The following is a 21,978-nucleotide window of genomic DNA, read 5'->3' as shown; positions in this document are numbered from 1 at the left end:
CTCATAAGAATTTGATGAAAGCAACCTTATGTATTAAATCTGATGCTAGTGGCAACTGCCAGACCTGTAAAAGGTAAAAAAAACAATTACGACAATGAGTATAGTTTCATGAATTTCATGATGATCACTAATTTAATTAGGAATGTGCGAGTGCGCATAAAAAATCGTTTAAGTAATTTTTACTAAAAACGGTCTAAGTCCTGATTCAAATTAAGCTAAACTGATTTACAAAAAATGCGAGAGTTAAACTGCTAGACTAATATTGGAATTTTAATGAGTGAACAGTTCGCGCCTCTCCTTTCCATGCACTGCGCATACTCCGTTCTATACACTCCTCTATGATGATTCAGAAAATGACAACAAGTACACAACAGCTGGGCGTGAGTGATGTGTTATGTGTTAACTGTTTCTGCGACATCAAATTATTGAGTCCATAGAATCCGTTTACGGCGCCGGTTTTCGCTTGAATTTTGCCAAAACCAATATTCGAAACGGCGGTGAATATCACCATCGACCCGACTGCTGACGGGGGGAAAATGTCTGCGTCGTCAGGTCCTTCCTGGGAAGGTATGTACACAACAAACGTCCTGATTTCTCCCTGTGCTCAGCGTAGCGTATCAAGATTCCTATTTTCAAGACGCAAAATGCAGCCTCTTCACATTAATTGAGAATATTTATGGAATGATTCACCCATTGCGAAATTCTAAATCGTCATTTGTTTGCCATCATCTTGTTAAAGGACTCAGGAAAGAGGCTCGACAGCTGGAAAACGAGATTGACCTTAAACTTGTTGGCTTCAGTAAACTCGGAACTGGTCTTTCTTCCAATGTTAAGTCAGATAGGTGAGGAAATTCAAGAAGATTGTAGCGTTATATTTTAAATTGTTTTATATCTGTAAGTAAATTTAGCAGATTTAAATGTAATAAAACGCTGAAAAGTTTTGATTTTGAAAATCAAACGATAAACAAAAATATTATTCAATTCCAGTTCTGCAGACAAAGCTCCTTTACTTGGACCTGATCATGTTTTTGAAACAATGGCCTTGGAAATTGAATCAATGCTTGAAAAGGTTTGGTTTCATTTGCATTTTCCTAAAAATTTGAGGAATAATACAAAGTTAATTCAGCTGACGAATCTGAATGACCAAATGGCCGAGTTTTCCTCTGGGCAAGTACAGTCACCAGCCCTTCTGCACACAATCCAGAGGCACAGAGAAATCCTCCAAGACTACAAACAGGAGTTCAGGAAAACACAGGCAAATTTCACAGCCAGAAGAGAAAGGGAAGACCTACTCAAGAGCGTCAGGAAAGATATTGAGTGAGAATGGCCAATTAAATATTTGTAATTGAATAATAATACAAACTTTGTTTCAATTACAGCAACTTCAAGTCTTCATCCGGCCTCAATAGGAGGATGGACCTCTACCTTAAGGAGAATGACCATATAAGGAGGTAAGGACAAAGTGTTTTTCTTATAATTATTGTTTTATCTTTTACTCTCAAAGAATATTTCAATCCGCCCAGAATTTTAGCATTTTTTAAAAAAAATGTTTTTGACTGGAATTTGTTGATCTTTACATACCTGACGTGATTTTTTTTTCACTCATAGGACTTCCAGGAAATTCGCTGATCTGAATTTCATATTCAAGCTTTGTTCATTGTTTCATCATTATGTGTTTTGAAATTCACTGTTATTGTTAGCAAAATAATTACTTTTTAGTCTACTTTTGAGCTATAATTTTCTAATATTTATTCAAAGAAATGAACATTCCTAAAAATTTAATGAGATTTTTTTTCTTTCCAGCTCTGATCGCCTCTTGGACGACCAAATCAGCATAGCTGTGGAGACACGGGACAACCTAGTCGCGCAGAGAGTCACGTTCAAAAGGCTGCAGACGCGGTTCAACGACCTGTCCAACAGGTTTCCCCTGATCAACAGCCTGTTGCAGAGGATCAATCTTCGTAAGCGGCGCGATTCGCTCATTCTGGGACTAGTGATCGGGGCCTGCACCATTCTCCTCATCCTGTACGCAATGCGGTAATGGCCCTATATAGAGTGACAAGCCCACCCAAAGGTGGAAACCCAATCCTATTCGCGAGTCATGTATAAAAAGAAATCCCATTCGACTAAAAGTGACTGAAATGGTCCGCGCGGATTCAAATAACTATATTAATTCCCACTTCTTGCTCTACCGATGATGAATAATATTTTAACAGATAGCTTGGCTCTGGTGGAGAATAAAATGTTTGTATTGAGATATAATTATAATTAAATCGAGCGGTTTTATTACAAAAGATTCCCATTTATCACAAACATTGTGAGGTACCATAGTATTTGTAGTTAAATTATTTAGGCTGTCTCTTCCATGTTTGGCTGACTAGATGGCTAGAAATAAATTATCCAGATGGTGTTTTTTGACGAAATAATGCTAGACGACGCCAAAGAGTCGGAACACACCGAAGAGCACATTCGAGATTCCGGTTGGTCCGACAGAGTACGGGTGAGATGAGAAGCTGCTGCTGAATGGATTGCTGAAGCCAGGCAATGAGTATGGAGCGAGCGAGTGATAGCGATAGATTGGCTGCGTTTCCCTTCGGGGTGGACCCAAGCTGAAAATGGCAAAAATGAGTGACTTTCCCTAGTGCAAGTGCGACGCGTGTTGTGCGTTTAACTGAATACTAATTATCTGCTAGGAATTTGAATTGGCTCTGAAATTTATATGACCTTTTGCATAATTTTTCCACTTGATTTTTGTAGCTAAAAATTTGGTTTTAGCTGTTTTGTAACCAGTCAATTTTTTTAAATTGCGTCTGTAGACTTTCCAATTTTAACTTTTTAATAAATATTTTACAATTTTTTTTATTTTTTTGTAATTAACTCTATAATTGGGAATGGAAAATTGGTCCATTATTTTTTGATATTTGACTCAAATGCGTCTTTTTATATAAAATTAGTTTTACTTGAATATTCTTAAGTAAATTTAACATGGATTGTTTTCATTTAGACCTATAGTTGCCAAATATTATTGTCTTAATTTCAGAGACCATTTAATTTGGAAAGAAAATCCTATTTTCAATGCAGTATACTAAGTGACTATAAACTTACTGTTTCTGGAATTTCATACACTGCTATCTAAAATTATTTCCAGAAATTATAAAGCTAACCAAAAGCAGCATCAAGCAAATTTCTAGCAGAATCCATATTATCTTGAAACATAGTGTTTTCTAAAAGCATGCTACCCTAATTACGAAGCAAAGCCCTGAAGGCACAAATGAGATATCTGTACCATTGCGAGTAGCGCCCGTCACATCCAGTGTCAAAGCCGAGACGGGCCACCCTGTTCGACTGGCGCACTTCGCTGAAGCACGGAACCCTGGCAATGTTGAAGTACAGAGCGCCCAGCGCGTGACTCGCCGCAGAGCCAACCGACTGCAAACAGCGTCTGAACTGCACGTCGCACTCGCAGTGAGACCTGTTTTGAACATTGAAAAAATTAATATTTATTAGTGTGAAGTTTATTCAGATACTATTTCTAAATAATTCTAATGCTGACTTGCATAACTGACAAAACTGTATACACAACTATAACATCTAGGTCGCTATTTAAATTATTTGCAATTTTCATGGATACTCAAAAAACTCTACTTTTATTTCAACTAGAATTGAATAAAAGAAATTCTTATAATTTGATTGGCTTGAGGAAAATAAAATTAGCACAATAAATTTAAATGAGAAAAAAGTTTTATTTGTGAAGCATTCATTGATCTCTTTACCTTTTCTTGCTTTAAAAAATTCAAAATGCTCCACTATTGATATTTTCAAACAGTTTTTCGCTCAATTTATACCGTGTGAATGGTGAAGTGTTGCAAATTCCGTTTCTGCACTGTCCGGCTCTCAGGCTGGCCGGGCAGAAGTCATGCTCTCGACAGCAGCGGTCCTCGTTGAAGAGGGCGCCGAGCTCATTAAACGACGATGCTGTGCTGCCCGAGCCGCACCACTTGGTTCCTGCAGTTTGAGGACGATGTCGATCACTAAATTTCTTTTTCATTTCATCTCATACCGGGATACACAAAGAGGGAGGGTCGGCTTTGGATCGGCTTGTGCATCATTCCGCACGCTTTGATCATGAATCCCATTTCTTGCTGGCCGATGTGGCGGATCGAACCGCGCTGCATCATATACGAAATATCATTGCTGAAAATTGCAGGGAAAATTGTAAATCTATTGGAATAGTTACAGGCTTTTAAAATTAAAAAACAAATGCGAGCAATAGAAAAATTACTTCGTTTTTGTTATGATTGGTAAACGAACCAAATATTAATTTAAAATACTACAAACACACCACTATAATTTTTCTCAGAAACTATAAAAAATTGCATTTATTTATAGTACTCTTTAGTCACACGTAGAAGTTTTATATCCTATATTTCTTGCGTCTATAAATTGTAAAAACAAAATGAAATGTTTTTATAGTTTTATTCAAAGTTAAATATTAACTTTAGAAATTATCTCCAAAAACTAACATCTTTCATTGTAAGGCTAAGACGGGAATATTGAATTAACGAATGCGCAATCAATATTTTCGGAGTAAAAAAAATGGAATTTTGATTCCGTTTGCACATTCAAGAGAATGGTGGCTCACCTGTCGACAAAAACCTGGCACCTTTCGGAGGTAATGCTGAGCATTCGCTGGCCCTCCCAGTCCATGAAGAGCTCCGGCGTGGCAAGCGTCGTCGCGAGCAGCCCGCCGATCACAAGAGCAGTGCACCAAATTTCTCTGGCACAGGCCATCATCGTTATTCAGCCGGCGCTGCAATGAGTAACGACCAACAATGAAAAAACAATATTGTATATATAATAAATACATGTTGCAGTTAGTGTGGCCATTAAGCAGCGTGCGCGGCTGATGCTGCTGCTTTTTATTTTGTGATTCGCATAATGCACCCGTCGCGCGCGGCCAGCAGATTCATCGCTCCACTTTGTTTGCCAAGAGGCTCATTGCGATTCAACCCCAGCCGCCCGCCAGTCGTTTCGCGAGAAGATCGACTTTCCAACTCGCGCGCAGAACGTGTAATAATAATAATATAATACATCAGACGCTGAGAGCACTCTTTTGCAAACGGATCAATTTTGCTCAAATGCATGCAAAACAGGATGATTTTCTCTTCCTCATCTTTCGTGATATATATATATATATATATATATATATATATATATATATATATATATATATATATATATATACATATTTGTGGGAACGCTCTGTGAAATCGAGCGTCTACCGGAATACAAAAATGTTTTTGGCAGCATCGCAACCATTCAGTTTTCTATTATATGAATTATTTGTGTGTTCAAAATATCCTGTTTTTTTAATATATGTTAAAGAACTTTTCTCTCCTTAATAGTGTAGATAAAATAATACGCTCTTTTTCTTGTGCCCAGGAAAAATTCTAATGTTATTTTCATAACAGGTTTTTGCCCCTGCTGTTGCTTCTAAGATAAATTGCAACGGATTTGGATCCACTATTATTTGGATGTTTTCTTTCTCAATCAATCAATATCAACAGCTTGTAAGAACAAGAAATAATTTTAAATTGTTAAAAAAATACATTTTTTGTATGTCAATAAGATCAACGGTCGAGTGTGGTCGAATATAATTATAAATTTATATGGTAATGAGTATTTGTGACTTGTACAAGTCAAATTCCACGTATTATCAAAATGAAAGGGCGAAACTCCAAATACTCGTTGAAAATCGCTGATTTTAAGTCTTTTTTCTAATATTTTCACTATTAAGGAGAGAAAAGTTCTTTAACATATATTAAAAAAACAGGATATTTTGAACACACAAATAATTCATATAATAGATTACTGAATGGTTGCGATGCTGCCAAAAAGAAAGGAAAAGTCAAATTTGGGTCAGATGAAATTGCTGGAATTAATTAAAGTTCCTACGTGGCAAACGGATATAGTAATGTGCGTTCAAATTCTTATTGAACTAAAAATTAAAATGCTATTAAATTTGTTTAAAAAGACTTGAGAAGACTATGTTTCACTGACAGCAAGTAGAAATATCCCATTTCCTGAAGCTCACTCTATTCCAAATCTGTGTTTGATTTATTTTTATTTTTCGAGTAGTAAAACGAACAAAACGAATAGTCAACAAAAATATATACAATCGGTAATTATACTTTTCTATTTCTCATCAAGTAAAATATGTAATTCAAAAAGGTCATCTGTTGCGAAAACAACCTGTTGAAAGAGGAGAGCGAATGATCCGTCAGAAAATATAATAATGCTCGCTCATAGAAGCAGAGCTGCAAGAAACGCAGGATAAACACCCTTAATTTTCTTTGTTCCCCAAAGAACACAGCCTTTCCGCTAATTCCAAAATCAGTTTATCTTTTAAACCTTCTATTTATTTATTTATTTATTCCTCTAACATCATATTATACATAAAAACAGAAAATAAAAACATATATATATAGCACAGAAGTTTTAAGATTCATCTTAAAATGAAATATCCTTCACTCATCCTCACTCGATTTAAACTCATTTTAAGCCCATTGCGACACACGCGTGGTTTTTACCGCTGCACTAACTTGATGGATGTTCACCGTAACTAACTTGATAGAAAGGACGAAAAGTCGAGAATGAATAAAAGAACCTCCCATGTCTCTCCAGCGGAGTTCGCCAAGGATAAGATTCATTGGCCGCAAAAGTGTCCAGTCACTCTGCAATGAGCGTTCGCTCGTGCAAATTGCGGCGAGAATTTATTTTAAGGGGTTAAGTTAGCTGTCGCTTTTGTGAGTGTGTTTCACAGGCCGATCCGAGTGCGCGCGGCCTTGGTGCACTTCATTAATTCTTTCTCTCCTATTTTTTCCGTCCGTCGATTTTCTCATTGTCCGCGCGTACGACTCTGCTCGTCGCATATACTTGAAACTTTATCTTTTACGCCCTTTGCGCAAACAATGAGGCTTTCCAACCGAGCTGGAGTGTCATATTCTTGATCGCCTGACGAGCAAAAAAAAAACACCTTCAATAGCACCGAACATCCTCTTACCAAAAGTGAAACAATTGATAGCTGACTTGCGGAATATTCTTAAGGTAAACTTTTTTACTATAATTTTCGGTCATTGTCTCGAGCTGAAGATTATATAAAAAGATGCCACCACTGACCAGACTTTTTTGCTCAACGTTGGACTGAAGGTGACATTGAAGCAGTCAAGAAACGTTTTAACAAAAAGTCTGATCAAACATGTTGGAGAGTATTTAAATGTAGAATTTAATAATTTAATTACAGCATATGTAAAACAAAAATATAGAAAAAACCAAACAGTTAAAAAAATTTAAAGCCAATAATTAAAAAAGCAAATTTGAAATATATTACTTTTTAAATTTATTTTATAATAAAGATTTTCTTAAATGCTGATAATTAAAAATTTATGTAACATTTATTTTAATGATTGGTGAAATAAAAAATAAAATTTAAAATATTGTGTTAGTAATTCGTGAGCTTAGTTAAACATTAAAATGTACTTTTTAGTGGAGATCCTTCTTGACATTATATTTAAATAAATTTATCGCTGAATTTGTCTATCATTTAACCTTTTATAATTAGTTCATCACACATAACTAATTATTTCTTTTAATTTTATTGCCACAAGCAAACCTTACGTTTTGATGGGGACACACCATGCTCTTATGTCAAAAATTAGTTCATTTTTTACTTTCATATGCCGTTTCCTCAGTGTGAACTATTTTTTGCATGTCAAAGTCGTGCACAGATGACAAAACTAAGCAGACGAGGAAGCTACCAGGTCACATAAAATCAAGCTTTCATTTCCTCTCTGGAGCGCATGAGTGCGTGCGTGCATCTTGCTCATAGACGTCTGCTCCATGTATTGTGTGTCTGTGTCGGAAAATCTCAAGTTCGCGCGCGTAATAATTGCCCTCGGGATGGAATGAAAAAATAATGAAAAGCTCAAACAAACCCTCGACTATTTTATATGAGTATGCAAATTCGACGGGATTACGAGCCGATTTAGAAAAGGACCTTGAATTTCTCAAATGTCATCTGTTTGCGTGTGCGTCTTCATTGTTTCCCTAACAGAAGAGGAGGATGAACGACTTGAGCCAAGACTAATCGCTGTTGGCACAAGCTAGAATTTCAGCTGATTTTTCGTTTGTCATTCTTATCAATGAAACTTCTATAAGTTTGGTTATTTATGCTCCAGGAGAAAATAAATATAGTCCCTTCTATTTACGTTTAATGATACCGATAAAAGCAATAATAATAATGATATGTCTGACATGAAATACAATACAGGCTCGTTTTTTACGCGCAAGTGCAAAGCATATTTAAGTTAAAAACAGTCTGAAAAAATGTTTGAATAAATTTGACCAAAATTCTGAAGGTTTTAGAGGTTGCACATTGTGTTATGACTTGTATTAGAAATAAAAAATGGTCAACAGTAACTCTGCAAAGGTGAAAATTATGTTTTTAAAATTTCAAAATAAAAAAATACTCTTCTGATTTTTTAATATCCGGGCTATTAACTTATTTAAATTAACGAGAAACCATACTACAATTTTCATTTATGTTTTAAATATGGTTTGTGTGGTTTTTTTTAATTTCATTCAAGAACAAAACAATTATTTTGTGCCTTGGCTCAGCGATTAAATAAATTAGACAAATGCAGAAGTGCATTTCTTCTCTGCAGCTAGTTTGCATAGTGGGTCAGCCCGATTCTGCAAGCAATTTCACGCCACGTGAACCTGAAAATGCGTGTGGACCTCTTCTGTTTGTTCACGTACGCACGCGGCTGCTTGGACCGAAGTTTTCGTCAAGCGTGGAAATAAACGAGAAAGGTAAAGGTCGCGTGGCTCTATCTCACGTCGCATCTGGCACGGATTGTTGTTGATTTTGATTAAATTCGCTTTCGAGCGCCCGCGGTTCTTCTGGGAAAATGAAAGTGTTGAATTATTCCAGCTGCCGCCGCGGATTATTCAATTATGCAATTCTAATTATGCTTGCTCTTGAAATTTAATCAAAGTTGCGCTTGCTTTTGTTTACTGAGTATGACGCAAAAGTGCATTGTTTCCAGAAGTAGAAATAATTAAAAAAAAAGTGTTAAGCGGAGCGGTTCCTGTGCAAATTGTCCGCAAATTTAATATCATGCAGACACACAAAAGCCGTCCTTGCTAATTTTCTAGCTTTCTGTAAATCGACTATGACCATTTTTTTCACTTCTTTGAAAATCTACCAGAAAATTAATACTTCAAGGCAAATTATTAACCTGCTGTTGAGAGGACAGAAATGCAAAGAAATAAAATGAATGTAAAATCCACACTGATATTTTTGTTTTAATTTCAAAATTTTTAATTAAACAAAAGCGTATGGATTTTTTGCTAAAAGGCTTGAAATTTTACGTTTCTCGTTTCCAACGCATTTAAAATTATTGATGCTCAAGCTGCTAAATTGATAATTCTTGAAATTATTTCATCAAAATCTGCTGTCGAATATTAAAAAATCTCCTTTTTAACAAAAAACTATACAACATTTTGTAAAATAATTTTCCCCCGTGTACAAACAATCTCGACGTTGAGAAAACCTTAACAAATCACTTGTAAGGAGAATATCACAGCAGTTTCACAAGGGGTCATTATCGGAGTGATTGCTTCTCGGGCTGTCTAATGCTTTTGCAGAAAGCGTCGTGCGATTGAATGGGATGAATGCATCTCTTTGTCCGTTCATAAAACTGTTGTTGCTCTTTCACATTCTCAATCCAATATTTTCGCTTGGGGAGCATGAGCGGTGTCACGCAGTTGAAGGAGCATCGCTGCGTTATGCAATTTCGCATGCAACAATTCTCAAAGTTGCACAGAGGAGACGGCCGGGTAATTTGCCGCCGAGTACGACGAGCCGAGAGTGTTTTATAATACAATATGGCATAAATCTCACGTTGCACTCGCGACTTCGAACATTGCACGCTGTCACTTGCGATGTGTCTTTCTCCTCTCACCAAGTGGAACCAGGGCACAGACGATAAAAACGCTTCAGAGCGAAATATTCAACAATTATTTTTAAAATGCCAACTGTTTCCCTAAATTATATGAAATAATTAAAACGCTTTAACGATATTTTTCATTACGCATAATTGTGATTATCTAGAACAGTTTTAAATTTTTGACCTCTATAAATGAACCATTTTAACTGCGAATTCAGATATTATGTTTAATATGCCAAACTGTTTGTAGATAATTTTCATATAGAAGAAAAAAATTAAAAAATGATCCAAATTTGCACCAGTAATTTTTTATTTTGAAAATTCAAGGACTATAAAATATGAAAAAATATAAATTTACGAATACATCTATATGTGCTTTCCGCGAATTAACTCGGGATCTCGGTATGGATATATTAGTTTAAAAAAAATGAAATACATATTATTAGCACTTCTGTCTGTGTTGTATGTTTAAGAATAAATTAACTTACGTTATTTCCAAATTATTGATAGAATTATTTACATTTAGCCACAGTGTATTATGTCTGAAAATGTGTATATTACATATCAGCAGATCATATCCCTCACACAAAATCAATTTTATTGGTAATTTTCTATCCAGCCAAGTTTTAAAAATGAATTTAATTTACAATTTTTATAGAAGAAAATTTTACTTGCATTTGATTTCCTCGTTAAAATTTTATTTTGCTAGATTAAATAAAAAATAGTCCATGCGTGTTTCAGTCTGAAAAATTAGTACTATCTGTGTGCGGTTTTAACCTTTCAAATTTCCGTTTTGACGAAGTTTCCGTTAAAAATAAATTAATCAAAGAAGGGCATCCGTACGATTTTGTCCTCCTTACTGTCATGAAAGTAAAAGTAAATTCACTTAAAAGCAATTATTTTAATTAAAGGACATATTAATTAAATTCAACATCCTAATTTTCTTATCATTCTGAACATTTATGTTAATTGTTTCCATTCGCACGGATTGTATCGTTTTCGTTTGTAAAGTAACCGTTTTACAGCTTGTGAAGTATTTTAAGGTTACAAGAGGGAATTAAGTGGCTTGTTTTCCAAACGCACCCGCGTCACAAGGTGCCGAAAACAAGCGCTCTCGAGAGCCGCTCAATTAGTTTTAATTAATCCAATGCTGCGCTCTGGTTTCGAATTAGCAAATGGTTGTGGGAATTTCGCACATGCTGAAAAAAGAAGCGTGCGCCGAATTGAACGTACGTTTGCGGTGAAGACGTTTGCAGAAAGCGTTATGGAGAAAAACATGTCATATTTCATGCTCTGCGGAATTCAACAGCAGAAATGACTTCGTTCCACGCAAAAACCGGATGATCTGTTGGTAAAGGTAAAAGCATCGCCAAGGCCGCTTAAATATTGGTAACGCTGTTGTGAATGAGAAAAAAATTATATAGCTCAATATTTCGTTCAAATTTTTATTAATATTAAATGAGAAGAAAAATAATAATCCAAATATTTTTGTTTTAAACAAAAAGTTGTAATTTATACCTGAATGTTAAACACGTTAGGTTGTTTGGAAAATTTAGAAATTGATTACAAGATTGTCACGTGCTGTTAAAGTAGATATTTTTCCCACCAAGGGATTTGTCGATTATATATTAAAAATTTAAGCTATTTTTGAGTTAAAATATTAAATATTTACACCAGAATTCTCTGTAAGAGTCCGTCTCCGCACCTTGCTGACTAAAATTCAGCGGAAATTAAAGATAGAGGTTTTGAAGAGCCCTTTATTCAAGCCTATTTCCGACAATATGATGATAATTATAATAAGCACACTTCTGCAGTAAACTTAATTAGTTTTTTAGAACTAGGAAACAGTGGAGAGGCACAACATTACATCAAAAATTTAAAAAGGTGCAAAGTATTGTAACAAATTTTAAAAAAATCTCCTGTTATATTTTCCCTCTTTTCATTACTGGGTTTCCTTCAAAAATCCAGTTCTCATACATAATTTATGTTTCTTAATATGTTTTGATTGCCATATTGTGCGGAGTTTCTCTACATCTAGAATATAACAACAAATATGAGCACAAACATATTAGAATTTTTAATTAAAAAGCGAGATAAAATTTAATCTGTAACATTTTAGGTCAGAAAAACACAGTGCATGCACATGCGGTCATTGCTATCTCTCTCCTAGTGCCGGCGGCGCTTCAAATTTCATGCCAAAATGCTAATTCATGAAGCGTTGTTTAAAGGGAGCCCTAATCGAGCGAATGATCTGGTCCCATTCGCTGCGAAGCATATGCAGATTCGACCACATACCAAACAAAAAAGTCCTTAACAAAGGTGCACGGACGTTTGGACGAAAAAAAGTCGCGCAAATTTCGCCGCCGGCCGATTAGAGCGGGTTGACATGGTAACCTTCAAATTTTCATTACGCGCCGTGTGATATAATACACTCGCATGCTCGAGCATTGTCGGAGCGAGTTATGCCGCTTTATTGCATTATGAGAGTGTGTCTGCTGAATCACTTTTTGTGCGCACCATTACTTTCGCCGTGATAGAGCAGATAACTCCGACGGTTTTATCTGATGCATTTATAAGCGGCCAAATTCGTACTACACTGAAAATTATGTTCTTTATTAACTTTTGGAGGTTGACGGAAATTTTATATTGTGTACCGCCGGAGGATTCGTTTCACTCCACTCCTAACACAATTTGGGGAAAAATGATTTTTATATAGTAAATTAAATTACATAAGAAGAATTTAGTTCCATAAAAATGAATTCGTGATACAAGGAGCAGAATTTTATCCAAAGAAAAGGATATGGAATTTCGTAAAATGAAGGGTGAAGTGGTAAGATTATATTTGCTATTTCGAATCTTGCTCTCATTTTGATCATGCTCATAGTGCAGTCAATTTTCTTCAACGACCAGTTATAAAAAAAAATTATTTCGTTAAAGCTAATACAGCAGCGGGATTGTTTTATTTGTAAAATACTATATGCTGATGAGGCCTGAGGCGCTGAAACAGCTGGCTGTTCAGTGCAAGGACGTGCGAGATTAATGTTTTTGTTCCTTAAAAATTCACACATAGCCATATAATTTTAAGCTAATTTCACACATTTACCTTTAAATTTTTTGTTCTATTCTTTTGAAAAGAGCCTCACTACATGTATGTTGCATTCTTCACAGGATAAAGAAATAACAATAACTCTCGTCATCGTAATTAATTGTTTTAATAAAAGTTAGGTATCCATGGAGATATATTCAAGCAAAAAATATGAACAAAACTAAATACATTTTTCCAATTCTTTTCTTGGATTGAGAATAATTAGCAGAAGAAACTGCTTATTGCTTGCATATACATTTTCAGCTAGCTGTGACATACAAAAGTGCATTATAATTTAAAACGATCTAATTCAATTTTCCGTTCAAGCAGAAATGTGAAATAATTATAAAATCATTCCAATTCCAATCTCCTCATTGTCGGAGGAGGTGTTTTTTGAGCAACGAGGTCTATTTTTCTTTCATACATAATAAAAAAGTCGTAGCCCTTTTGGACAGGCGCAGTGTAGGTATTTCCTATATTTTGGATTAGTCATACGCTAAAAACTGCAGCCTTTGTCCCCACACGTCTATATTTTCATTCACATAAAGGTCGCATTTGTTAGAGGACCCTCGATAAAGACCTAGAGTACTCATTTCGGTCGTCAGTGCGAAAACAAACAGCTTGTACGGAAACTGAGCTGTCGCTTGTTAATTCCTCTACAAATATTTGAATAATGCAGTTGCACTTGCCCTGCGTATCATTTGAACAAGAGCTCAAGGTTCGGTATTTTCCTGTATAGTTAATCAATTTGGATCTTCGAACCATTTGAAGGCAAGTGGTAAACGAAGCATTTTCTGTATATAAACAATGTCTCTCAGTCACGTTCGCCGTTAACTGTTTGCTTTGCTAATTTCTTTCAAGCACACGCCTCTCAATAAAATTCGCGGCAAAAAGTAAAAATAAATAACGCCCCTCTTTTAAAAATGTCTTGCCAAAATATATTTTTTGAAACGGAATATTGGGATCAAAATTTCCACATTTTCTTTTGACTTCGTAGATTTTTAAAGAATATTTCGAATTTCACTATTTTTAGTACACAATAATTTTCAAAGACACCTACCAAGTCCAGAAAACAAAATTTTAATTAACTAAAAACATACAAGTTGAATCCTAATAAAATTAAAAAATTACCAGAAAATCTTTGTGGCCGACGATATATAAAAACAATTTCAGCTGACAGTAAAATTTGTATTAAGCACTTTTTGGCTTTGCAAAAATTTAACTGAATTCAAATCAAAGTTAGAAAATGAGAGTGTACCTTAAATGAGGTGAGTGGTTAGTGTCGGTGCTGCAGTCGGGAGGAATGTCGGCGGTGAACTGTGTTTGTCTAGAATTGCAGCGTGTGAGGTGGGCCGGCGTGCTCCCTTCCTTCGCCACCTGCCCGCCGCGGCCGACCTTGCAGGTTATTCCTCTGCGGGCGCGGAAATAAAAGCGCGGATTATCTCACTCCCGGCGCACGGCGACACTTTGTGCCCCATAAATCGCATAAGTCGCGCGATTATCCGTGCGAGCAACCTTTGCCGGCAGCTTCACGAAATTAATTTGGGTGTATATTAGAAGAGAGGAAAAAATCCGATTTGCCTCATCGGCGGTGGCCTGATGGCCTGACCGCTGACATTGAGACGAGAGCCAGGGGAAAGATGACTCGCTGCCATCACGGAGCAGGGTTAAACGCGCAAAGGTGACTCGCGCTTTCCTTAGAAGGAAAACGCTTGCGAATTTTGACGCAACAAACACTCCTGATTACGATTGAAAACAGTTGCTTGATTACTAAGCACAAAATAAACGCTTTGAACTTGAAATTCAACAGAAATTATAACAACTTTAGCTTTCGCTATAATCAAAAAGTCAAGAAAAATTTATTTCGATTCAAATTATTATGTTGATTATTTTTTAGTGTTTTTTTAACTGAAACTAAATATAGTGTGATTGCAAGTAAATCATAATGTAAAACAATTTTGGGCAACGCATTTATTTAGTAGCTATAAATACCAATGGTCCACAGTTCGTGCTTTTGGATATCTCGTCTCCCTTCTTTGATAACACCGAATTCCTTTTCAAAACTAAATCTCCACTGCTCACAAAGAAAGAAATGCCGTGCTTTGTTTACGATCGCTGATTCGGAATTAATTTTCGACATAGCCATTCAGTTTTTCTCTAATTTAAATCAAATTACATACCCGTACTTTTTGATGTTGATTAAAATATTGGTAATTAAGACGCGTGTTAAGAATGTTTTTGGACAAATTGGCTCTAAAAATTCTATTGGCCAGCTTACAGAACCCATATTTTTTATTTTGATAGTGAAATTACCCAAACAACCCACACATGTCGTGCAAATTCTTGCGAAAAGCGGCACAGTTAGCATTTTGTCTGTTGCTACGACCAATAACTTACGAATTTCGGGATTTTGCACTCTGAATGATGCTTGATTTCAAAATCAATTATTTTATTCAATCAACCATTAACCAACAATGCACAGTTGTAAAACGTTATTATCAAACATTCTCCAGAAAAAACTCAAAACCTTGAAAATTATGAAAGTGATATTCATAAAAATGCAGAGATGGTCGTGTTTAAACACTTTTTTGTCATTTAAATAGCACCCATCTTCACATGACAACTAGGAAAAAAACGCCTTTTCGGCTTTTCGATAAATGCAGTATTTAGTTGCAGAGTGACGAATTGTTTTTATGTAAATTGGTGTCATTACCGCAGCATTTAGAGTGCAATGACTCCACTATGCACACTCTCTCAGTCATATGAATGCACGTGTTCACAATGGAATTTGTTAAATCATTGTTTGGACTTACTCTAGAGCAGTTCTGTGATTTCAAAGAGAGTCTGAGAAAAGTCGGAACAAAAGTGGTCAAATTTAGAGTGTCGTGAGAGGCGTTTCAAACCTTTTATTTTAAATTAGATGCAATTTCAGACCGGAGAAATAAAGAATGGTTTTATTCTGATTTGTAAATAACTTCATCTTGAGAAAATTGAAGATTTGGTAGTTTAATGAACGCATTTCATGTTGTAGTATGACTTCTAGAGGACAGGTATTGATAAATATTGCGTGTAATGTGGAGCAAAAGCAAGAGCATAAAAGTGTTTACTGCTGGCCTAAAATTTATCGTAAATATTGTTGGTCTGGCTTGCAGTATTGAATACTTGTTCAAATAGAGTAAGCGACGACACTGACCTAAAATTACGGCATATGACAACGTCGACTCAATATTTTGTATTGTGCGTTTATCCGTTTCTGCGTGTCATTTTTGTCTTGTTTTTTTTTCAATCATAATATTATTTCGTTTTTACTGGTATTTTTTATCATTTAAATTAAACAAAAAATCAAATATTTAATTTGGTTTCCCCTTGTCTTGCTTTTTGATTGCCCAAAAATCAAACAAAATTAGTTGCCTCCTGACAGCGACAAAACAACACGTACGAGAGGCCAAGTTACTCAAAAAATTTCCCCTTTATCCCATAACACTCGATTTTATTTGTCAAATGCGTATAGTCGGTTGAAATATCAAGAAGAATCTATTGATACAGTGCATGCAAATAAATTTTATTGGGCAGCAGCATTTTATTAATACGTGAATATCAGCCAAGACGTTACTAATTCTGGTTAAATCTTACTGATGTTAGGATTTTTTAATTTAACTACACTAGCTTCAAATTGTATTTGTTATACGTTATACACCAATTTTTTTCCGACCTCTCAATAAATATAATTTAGCGAAAGCTGTGTGCCATAAAACAACTAATTACAAAGTCAATTGAAACAGACGAGGAGCAATTCTATTTGATCTATGGGCGTTAGATTTACTGTCATTTTTCAAGTACGGAGTGCAAAAAACGTTTCAAGGCTGAAAAATCCCCGCGGCCTATTCAAAGGTGAACCAACTGTTCGGCAGTAAATGGACTACACGCAAATAAATAGAAAATTATTTTACGTTGTATCATTTTGAGTGAAGCCGCACGCGTCTCTGACTAAGGAGAGGAATATTATAGTTTTTCAAGTTCGCCGTTTTTTGTTGTTGACATTGGCACTACATAGGGTTCAGGAAAAGTGGTTCTCTGCTGAGGTTACTCTCGATACCAGAGCAGCGAGTCGAGTGGCATTTTTTGAACAGAGCTTCGACCTCTGGACGAACCAGTTTTTGCCTTTCTATCTCTAAATCTTTTGCGACCGAAAAATAATGCGTAGGCTACTGGAATAATATTGATATGACTGACACCAAAAGGGTCGCTTATTTGTTGTGGCGGCGTCGATCGCACTTCCAGCCCGAGGACGAATTCCTCTCTCATTTCCAAATGTAGGAAATGAATGCGGTGTTTTCATCCCATTTGATACCGCAGATCTGTGTTTGTTTTCGTTCGAACAGGCGCGGATTTCTAAGAACGGTTGGGCCATATTTACCGCGGAGGGTCACACATCTCTGCTTGACGGCGGATTAATTAATCGCATTTATTTATTATTTATTCCTCTGACACCATATTATTATACATCAAAAAAGAGAGAAAAGACACTTGAAAAAGCGCACAGGTTGCTAAAATATCGGTAATCAGGAGATAGCCGAGTCAAACAAGGCTTATGCTAAAACACTGTCACACACACTTTAAAAATTTTGCCACAAATGAACTTTGAGGTCTGATGAAAAAAAAACTCGAACTGTCTGTCTTGAAGTCGCTTTATTATATGCACCGATTTATCTCTGAGAATATGAATCCACTCTGGCAAGGATAATTAGTTGTTATTATGTTGAAATCCATCAGCATATTTCTGCGTTAATTTTTAACGAGTTGAACATAATTTTCATAAACAGAGATTTTTTTCTTCAAATTTGGCACAGCTTAATTTTACATATGCGCAGAGTAGAGCTAAACATTTTTCTGTTTTGAAATGCTGGCTATTCTGACTTAGATTGGAATGTCCGAAAACATTTAAAATATAAAGAGAGCAGGAAATATTCAAGAAAACTATGAGTATATAACAAATAATACCTCAAATTAATCAACTTTGAGTAAAAACCTTGATTTGATGATTTATTCACCATAAAAAAAGCTAGCTGTATTATAATCTGATGTCTTACAGTCTTACATATTTAATTTGATATTTATTTAATTCGTTTCATGCATCTGTAAAAATCAATTTTCAGGGAACTGCAATAAAATGATAATTAATAAAATCACTACATGTATATAATAACAAATACTTTGAAATGCTGTTAATACCTCAAAAAATTAAGTTTATGGTTCATTCATCAAACTTTCTAGTGTAAAATAAAATATGTCCTTTGGAAGAAGGTGTAACGAACATTTTTCAAAACTAAATTTATGTTTCATAATTATAAATAGTTAACGTTATTAATTTAAAACATATCGTATTGGTTTATTAATATACTTTTTCAATGCCCTGATTTCCTTTTTCTCTCAATACTTATAAATGCCAAATATTAATCTCTTAAGCGCGTGTTTTTGACATGAAGCTGTCACTGTACCCTTGAATGTGAATAAAGAGATGCAATCCATTAACACCTACGCCACACAGTCAACATAACGCATATATAAATAGCTGAGTAAGCTGAAACCACACATCCGATTAATCCGCAGAACAAACGTTTCGCAAGTTCGTTCCTTAAAATTGTTGATCGTTTTCCTTTTGACACACACACGTGCGACGGTAAAATTAAGGTTCATAGTCATCTGGAAGATGGCTTTAGCCTTGGCATTCGGATTCACCTTTTATTCGGCCGCTGATCTGGTCTCTGTTGTGAGGCATACTCTTATTTTTGAAATGAATTACGGCGGAGCCGACCTTTGGCGTCGGTTTTGTCGACCGTATTTCTTCGAAATGCGCGGAAGTGAATGTGGCACTTACAAGAGGCACGATGAATTTTAAGCCGCTGATTAAACACGTTTTCATCCGATAAGCCGCAGTGATTGCTTTCGTTGTTCGCTTAATCACCGCATCTCCTAATTTCACGTCGGAATAAAGGCGATATATTCGATATCGCCTTTATGGGTGCGCAATAAATCTCCCAACATTAGTTAGTTGCTATTATGAAATAAATTTCAAATTTGGATTATACAAACATCTCTTTTATTCTTCAAGATTTCATTTGCATTAGAAAGTTAATAAAGTTTACATGATTGAAGGCACGAACGGTACCGCCATGACTCTGTGTATGTCAACCGAAAAACAAACAATGATACCACACGACTGCCAAAAAATAAATGTGGACTGTGCAACCTAGCTCGTGAATACAAATCGCTCAGTTTTTAGCTAATGGTCGCTTAATGATCGTTGGATGCAATAGGTATATTTATTTCAAAGGCGGCGTTAAAGGAATAGAACAATGAACACACAATAACAAACGGTAGACATATTTTTTTAAGATTAACCTTGCTTGTAGTTATTTAATAATAATTTTTAGTAGAGTTTTGAAATTTGAATTGGAATAAATAAATTTTTTGATTTATTAATTTCAACTCGTTCAAATTATCAACTTATTGCTTTATTAGGAAATAAATAACAGATTTTTTTTAAATAAACCTTTTCAAGATACAGACTAATCTAAATTGTCTGCCTTACTTTTCAAATCGTTTAGAGTTTGCAATAAATTCGAATTAATATAAATTTAATTAAAATGGATTAGGTTGTTTTTGTTTTCATTAAATTTGACATACAAATTTCACGGTTATTAAGTTAATAAGACGGGGAAAATCCCGAATCACTGCGTGGACTAGTTAAATCTAGTTTTTCCCTCTCAGAACCTTGCTGCATGCATTTAGGATAGGACGCAATTGTCCAGATATTCATTTTGTTGGACCCTGATCTGTAAACAGCTGTTTTGAGCAAGATATTTGGGTCAGCCAAAGGAAACCGCAAAGAGTGCTGATTAATAACACACCCAGGGACTTATTGCCGAGTCATTTTTACTCCATGCTATGCGCCGCCGTTTGTGTGTGTGTGTGTTGTTGGTCCACTCTTCGTAATGACATCACGCCAGGGCGCGCATTCCACGGCACGCACTTGATCTGCCGCAGCATCGACGCCAATGTGCTGAAAACGGCCTTGCACCTCTTTCCGAACGACCTTTGCGACGCCGCCGGCCATTCGCCGTGGCATTATAAATATCGAATGGGAATTTTGGCTCTCTTCGGCGCCATTATCGAACAATGAGACGGTGAAAAAAGTCAAACGTGCGCAACTGCAACTAGCTATAAGCCCTCAGGAAACAATCAAAGCGGCTTTTCAGCTCATGATTATGTGTCCAAAGTTTGCAGAAAAAATTGGGCTCCTATATATATAGTTGTTATTATTGTCAATTGATTGCCTCGATGACGAAATAACGGGGAAATAATTGAAATAATTACGCAATTCTATAAATAGAAAAGCATTTTCAGTTCTTTTTAATATTAATTTTAATAACGCAGTAACAAAAACAGTTAACACGAAAATATGAATTGAAAAATGGATTTAATATTTTGGTTTTTATTTTTTAAAGAAGGTTGTTCCGTAAGGTGGGTGATTGGTTATATTTGTCATGCTCTGCTTGAGTTGTTTTCTCTTTCAGCAACTGATTTTGAGTGCAGTCAAATCGTTATCTTCTGCCGGTGAAGTAAAATCTTTTGAAGGTTGATGCTTTATTATGTTGTTTTGCTAGTAAAGATCAGCTGATCGTACAGTGTCTGCCCAGTATCAAAAGTGCCATAAGTTATTCTTTCATTGCTCATTCCTTGTTGAAATTTGAGAAACAAGAGCAATGATCAAATGTCGTTCTATTAAAAAATGATAGTGAATTTAGTTGAAACACTACGCAAAATAAACTTCATTTTTTATATTTTACACATCACTTGGGCAATGATTTTTTGATTATTTTTATTTAAAAATTGCAACTTTTACGCTTTAATTATCCTGTATAATATGAATAGTAAATTATATCTCACCTCTGAATAAATTTGAATAAATTGTTCAATGTCATGAGTCTCTTAAAAATTATTGTACGATCTCAAATTGTAATTAAAAAGTTTGACTGAATTTTTAGCGATGGTAAAGTTTGTTAGATTTTCTTTCGATGTTCGTTACCATCATTGTGATTTATTGTACATTATCATAAAACAGCTTATATTCTAATAACTAAAACCTTGTATTTTTTATATGGTGACATTTATTTGATTAAAGAACTGTCGTGAAAACAGGTTGAATTATATTTTGTTCCTCACCTTATTTATTTTAAAATTGTGACCCGTAACACTATAAGCTAAGAAAAAAATAGGGTATGATAAGTAGATCGTTCCAGAATAGTTTCAAAGCTATGTTAGAAACCAATAATAACCAGAATTTAACTATTATGCGGCATTGAACTTGAATAGGAAATAAATGCAAATTAATTGGGCGCCATAGTTTCCGCTGGGGCTGAGAGACATATAGTTCAATGTCACGTCATTTGTTAATTTTGCGAGGAAAGCAGCGGCCGCCGCGCGGAAGAGATTCAGTATTCAGTCGCCCACCTTTTTTTGTTCTCAAATATCCGTTTTGTGATTCACACCCGGTAGACTAATAAATCCATCGTGTAGAGTAAGGTCAGCCGAGCTAGGAAGACAAAAAGCGGCAAACAAGTTCATCCGACGACCCGTTCAAGGTGCTGAACTTGTTTTCTGGGCGCGTCTTTGCTTCTCTCTCACCTTTTGACAATCGTATAATCGCTCGCTCTCCAGCCGTCGCGGAAAGAAAGGAAAACCTTGCGTTCGAATCTCCGGCGCCGGAGACGCGACGACTGCAGCTTATGCAACCGGTTGCGCAACCGCAGAGCGCGATGCATTCTGGGAAATTTTCGCCAAGGGCCGAAGGCTGCGTCGCTAATCAGCAATTTCGGATAA

General features: G+C 35.6%; 2 protein-coding genes across 2 annotated transcripts; one reads left to right on the top strand and one right to left on the bottom strand.

Annotated features, from left to right (window-relative positions):
* The first annotated feature begins 397 nt into the window (after positions 1-397).
* On the top strand, positions 398-2,273 carry Gos28 (golgi SNAP receptor complex member Gos28). The gene is made up of 6 exons (XM_065477985.1): positions 398-567; positions 740-842; positions 988-1,069; positions 1,127-1,317; positions 1,380-1,451; positions 1,804-2,273. Exons 1-6 carry the CDS (start codon positions 537-539, stop codon positions 2,039-2,041), a joined length of 717 nt encoding a protein of 238 aa, XP_065334057.1. The 5' UTR covers positions 398-536; the 3' UTR covers positions 2,042-2,273.
* Positions 2,263-14,516, bottom strand: LOC135935555 (group 3 secretory phospholipase A2-like). The gene is made up of 6 exons (XM_065477984.1): positions 14,354-14,516; positions 4,643-4,810; positions 4,061-4,194; positions 3,846-4,005; positions 3,287-3,472; positions 2,263-2,609 (listed from the first exon to the last, which is right to left on the bottom strand). Exons 2-6 carry the CDS (start codon positions 4,792-4,794, stop codon positions 2,429-2,431), a joined length of 813 nt encoding a protein of 270 aa, XP_065334056.1. The 5' UTR covers positions 4,795-4,810; positions 14,354-14,516; the 3' UTR covers positions 2,263-2,428.
* Positions 14,517-21,978: the final 7,462 nt, after the last annotated feature.

The sequence above is a fragment of the Cloeon dipterum genome, chromosome 2, assembly GCF_949628265.1.
Source record: "Cloeon dipterum chromosome 2, ieCloDipt1.1, whole genome shotgun sequence".
Taxonomy (NCBI): domain Eukaryota; kingdom Metazoa; phylum Arthropoda; class Insecta; order Ephemeroptera; family Baetidae; genus Cloeon; species Cloeon dipterum.
This window is presented reverse-complemented; position numbering and strand designations above follow the sequence as displayed.

What these genes read in the sequence shown, in the direction of transcription:
- LOC135935555 (XM_065477984.1), bottom strand. Translation starts at nt 4,794, where the DNA reads ATGATGGCCTGTGCCAGAGAAATTTGGTGCACTGCTCTTGTGATCGGC. An exon ending in TGCCAGGTTTTTGTCGACAG is followed by an intron (nt 4,195 to 4,642) that starts GTGAGCCACCAT and finishes TGCAATTTTCAG; the next exon opens with CAATGATATTTCGTATATGA. An exon ending in GACGGGCGCTACTCGCAATG is followed by an intron (nt 2,610 to 3,286) that starts GTACAGATATCT and finishes TGCCATTTTCAG; the next exon opens with CTTGGGTCCACCCCGAAGGG.
- Gos28 (XM_065477985.1), top strand. Translation starts at nt 537, where the DNA reads ATGTCTGCGTCGTCAGGTCCTTCCTGGGAAG. An exon ending in GTCAGGTCCTTCCTGGGAAG is followed by an intron (nt 568 to 739) that starts GTATGTACACAA and finishes ATCTTGTTAAAG; the next exon opens with GACTCAGGAAAGAGGCTCGA. An exon ending in GAGAATGACCATATAAGGAG is followed by an intron (nt 1,452 to 1,803) that starts GTAAGGACAAAG and finishes TTTTCTTTCCAG; the next exon opens with CTCTGATCGCCTCTTGGACG.